The 4,423-nt window shown below is 45.3% G+C and overlaps 1 protein-coding gene across 1 annotated transcript in view; it reads left to right on the top strand.

The window, feature by feature from the left end:
* Nucleotides 1-2,075: 2,075 nt before the first annotated feature.
* The window catches only part of POMP (proteasome maturation protein), a 6,431-nt gene continuing 4,083 nt past the window's right edge, over nt 2,076-4,423 (top strand). Inside the window, exon 1 of the mRNA XM_039862675.1 lies at nt 2,076-2,221. Coding sequence (XP_039718609.1) covers nt 2,141-2,221 — 81 coding nt within the window. The 5' untranslated portion in view covers nt 2,076-2,140. The remainder of the gene's footprint in view (nt 2,222-4,423) is intronic.

Below are 4,423 nucleotides of genomic sequence, written 5' to 3'. Positions count from 1 at the left end.
GGGCAAGTGGCTTTCTCTCCGAGTCTTAGTTCCTGCACCTGTAGATGGAGTTACACATAGTGCACCTGTTGGTGTGTGCTGGTTAGGAGCAGTTCTCCGCGACCGGGGACTGTAGTGGCGATAGTGGGGAAGGTGACCCTTGTCATCTATACCAGAGGTTCCTTGCTGAGGGTGACTGCCCCCCCAGGGGACATTGGGCAATGTCTGCTTGTCATAAGTGGTGTCAGGGGAAGGGTCTTTGGTACTGGTATCTGTTGGGTAGAGGCCAGGGACACTGCAGAACATCCTATAATTCACAGGACGGTCCCCACCCACCGCAACAAAGACCTGTCTGGCTTGAGATGCCAGTCATGCCCAGGGGTGAGAAGCTCTGATTTATATGTAATGTCTTCCCAGCTAGGTTATGTAACAAGTGAGGTATCACGTAACACGTACAGATTATATATCATAACATCATATAACATGTACAGGCCATATAACATATATAGTATCATTAACATACAGGCTATATAACACATGTAATACCATGTAACACAGGTTATATAACATGTATCATGTAACACAGGCTATATAACACATACAATATTATAACACAGGCCGTATAACACATGTAATACCATATAACAGGTTATATAACATGCAGTATCATGTCACATATAGGCTATATAACATGCAATATATAGCATACAGGTCATATAACATGGATCATGTAACAGGTTATATAACAGCATGTTAACATACAGGTTACATAATATGTAATATATACCACGTATAGGTCATATAACACATGTAGCATCATGTAACACATACAGGTTATACAACACAGGTAGTCTACCTCCAGGGCAGACTGTTGCTTCCATTTCGTTGTTCGTCTCCACGGAGCCCAAGTCTACTTTTGCCTGTGGTCACTAATAACTGGGTAGGCGTCGTTTGATCATTGCAGTGTGACATCACACTGCAAGGTGAGTATATTCACGAAAGTTCATAAAATTGAATTTTTGTACGTAACATTATATTTTGTTATGAGGATAACTCAATATTTAAAGGAGACCTTTCTATTAGAACTTCAGGTCACATACTCATAATAAAATATTGCACATTTTTCTTAAATATAGACAGAAATTTGGACCATCTGTCAGAATTTTGCTGTCAAGCTATAGTAGTTACAAACCTTATTGCTAAACATGCTACCTTCAAACTTCACATATATGGACCCTGGGTCGTGTCCCAGGTGGGCACTGATTTCTCACTAGAGTTTTGATCAAAGTTACTTTTTCTTTGATAACTTAAAAAAATCTTATTGAGAGTATAGTATAATAATGAGTGATCACAGAGGTACTTTACCTCATTGTAATTACTTCAGCTCTGACAGAGCTCTGTAGCAGTCCGTTCACATCACAAACACCATCCTCAAGAGCCATTTGAGGAAGCTGTATGTTTTAGAATCTGTGAGTCAAGTTGATTTATTTTGCCTGAAATACATTTAATTATGGAAAGTTTTTTAGAAGTAATATCAGTGCTTAATTAAAGTATAATTTCAGAAAAAATTGCTTATTAGTTCCCAATACAAATTGGACAGACTTTTATTCAGCGTTTCGGGTCCCCCCAAGCAGAACCTGTAATCCCCCAAAGTGGAGTTTAAACATTTTAAAATTAACAGGGTGCTATATGGATCTGATTATTTCTTTATGAAATCCTTTGAAATATAAAGTTTCGTACTTAAAAGTTCACTGTTAGTTTTTGTCACTGTGTGTACCTGTTCCTGGGTCTCAGATAGTTTATACCTTTTCCTGGCACCACCAGTTTGGCAGTAATTTCTAATCAAAGGCACTGAGACGTGATTGTGCTTTGTGAATATACTTTTGCAATGTGAAAAACATTCCTTAATTTATTAGTTTTGTTAATCCAAGTTTTAGGTGATAGTTTTACACTGAAGCATTATCTTGATGAAATACAGGCGTATGTATCCAAGAATTCATTGAAGAGATCCATAGAAGTACTTTGTTTTTATTTCGGCTACATACATTCAGGTTTTTCATCTAAGTATTTTATGCGTATCAATGCTAACTTTGAATGCAAATGTTGAGTATAGCATCTAAAATTACATTGTCTTTTGTAGTTCCAGCTCAACCAAGATAAAATGAACTTTTCCACCCTGAGAAACATCCAGGGTCTGTTCGCCCCACTAAAACTGCAGATGGAGTTCAAGGCCGTGCAGCAGGTGAGTGGACGCCGGGTCGCGTGCAGCCCACGTGCACGCTGCTGTCATTGGAACACCTCTTCCGTTGGGTGACAGCTGGGCAAACCTTCCCTTCTCTCCTACAACTTGTGCTACTTTCCCCCTTTTTAGGATGTGACCCCGATTCCTACTTTATAGAGAAAAAAAAACATTTTTCAGTGGAAAACTTCAAATTACAGTCTCGGTGTCCAAAAACTTGCCTGCCCCCACTTTCGTGGTTCTCCCTTTGGAAAGGGTCACCTTGAACTTGAGAGGCCTCTGGGCCTGCCAGGTGGAGAGATCCAGCAGGCAGTTTGTGTAGCGCCGAGTGTCCCGGGGCTCAGGAGTCGTACGTGAGGACTGTCCCCACCTGGGCTCTGGATCCCGTCTCATCGCAGCACTTTGGGGACTTCCCCTTTCACGCCTCCTTTCCCTGGCCCGTGTCCGCGGCCTGTCCCTGCTCGCTGGGACTCGGCCGCAGCCTTTACGCGTACTCCAGCCTCTGGCTTTTCAAACAAGAAACCGTGCCAGCCCCCAGCCCCATTACAGCAGCTTCCCTCTGTGTGGTTTTGCGAGTCCAGCCTCTTAAGGCTGCCTGCGTTTACTGCGTGGACCGTTTACACTCGGCCCCCGTGTCCTGCCTCCCGTCACACCGGTGAAGCTGCTCCTGATGATGGGGACCTTCTCACGCCCTCATTCCGCTGGGTGTCCCTGTGGCTTGGGACACTAATGGCGCCTGCCTTCTTCCCTTGAGTTTTAGGACACACACTTTCCTGATGCCCCCCTCGTCTCTGAAACCTGTCTCTGAAACCTCCCTCGCAGGTGTCTGGGTTCCTTTTGTTTTTTCATGTCCCCTGAAATACCAGTTACTTACATCCTGCCTGTTCCTCTGGCTAACGTTAGTTATCACTTAGATGTTAATGACACCCAAGTGTGAATTCTCACGAGCTGTAAAACTATAGGCTTCACGGAGTAGCTCACCGCTTCTCACATACCCCGGTCCTGTATGACCAGGCTTCTTCCAAGAGGCCTTGGTTATCTTGCCCAGCACCTCACCCGTACCCCTACCCCCCAACATCCGGTCAGTCACCTCTTCTTACCGTTGTGACTGCACTGGTCGTGACCCCCGCTGCCCCCAGTCCACTGTCCATGCTTGAGCCAGAACCGGCTCCGTAAAACCCAGATCGATACGTCACTCCCCTCACTTGGCCCTCGGAATAAAGCCCACTCCGCCAGTGTGGCTCCGGCTACGCATTGCCGTCTAGCTCCGCACCGTGTGACGTCGCCCGCTCCACCATCTGCGCTGTCCTGACTCATTTCGTTCTCTCAGTTTTTGGCTCTTGTCTGTGTTCTTCCTCCTACCGTGAATCTCTCTCTGTCATTTGGCCAGGGTTGTGTCACAATCACCTGGATGTGAATCTTGGCTCCCCCATCTACTGGCCTTAAGAACTGGAATCAGTAGAGACCTCTCTGAGCCTGCGATGGTTCATGCGACGTGAAATGGAATTAGCAGTCGGATAGCGCGGGGTTATTACGGTTATTATGAAGAGTAAGGGAAATCCGTGTGTTCGCACACAATCGTTAGCTTCCCTTTTCTGCTCCAACTGCTCAGAGTCCAGCTACACGTCGCTCCTATTTTAAGCCTAAGCTTTTAATCCCATTGAATCCAAAAATCTTTGCCCAGAATCCTGGCCCGTTTTTCCTGATCCCTAAGCCTTCTTTGCGCGTCAGGATGCGTAACCAACCACTGCCTGCGCATCGGCTTCTCATGCTTCCTTAGCACTGCGTCTGTTCAGACCGGACCTGCCTCGTCCTCACCGTCTGGTTTCACGTGCAGGCCCATTTCTGTTTTCTTCCTCTTCCTCCTATATCCTTCCTGCTTTTTCCTTTTTTTTTTCCCCCCCCAGTTTTGACAATCTAGAGAAAATTTCCCATGCTGTAGGCCGTTAGTAATTAAAGACGTTTTTAGTCTGCACCCCTTCAGGGGTTTGCTCAGCCACAGTCCTTAGAACCCGGCGTGGCGTGAGGCTGGGGTTCCACATGTCATCACATGCTGCGTGCTGTGGTTTTCCCGGACAAGCGAAGCCCCCAACTATGGGCAAACCTTATAGGATTATTAAGCGTTCATGGAAGTAGAGTTTCAGTGTCTTTTACAAGTTTTGAGGAATTTTTTAAAACTTGGTTTGGTTCTAAAATATGAACTTT

This window comes from Pteropus medius, unplaced genomic scaffold, assembly GCF_902729225.1.
Source record: "Pteropus medius unplaced genomic scaffold, Ma_sr-lr_union100, whole genome shotgun sequence".
Lineage (NCBI taxonomy): Eukaryota > Metazoa > Chordata > Mammalia > Chiroptera > Pteropodidae > Pteropus > Pteropus medius.
The sequence above is the reverse complement of the archived record's forward strand: the minus strand, read 5'-3'. Positions and strand labels throughout refer to the sequence as shown.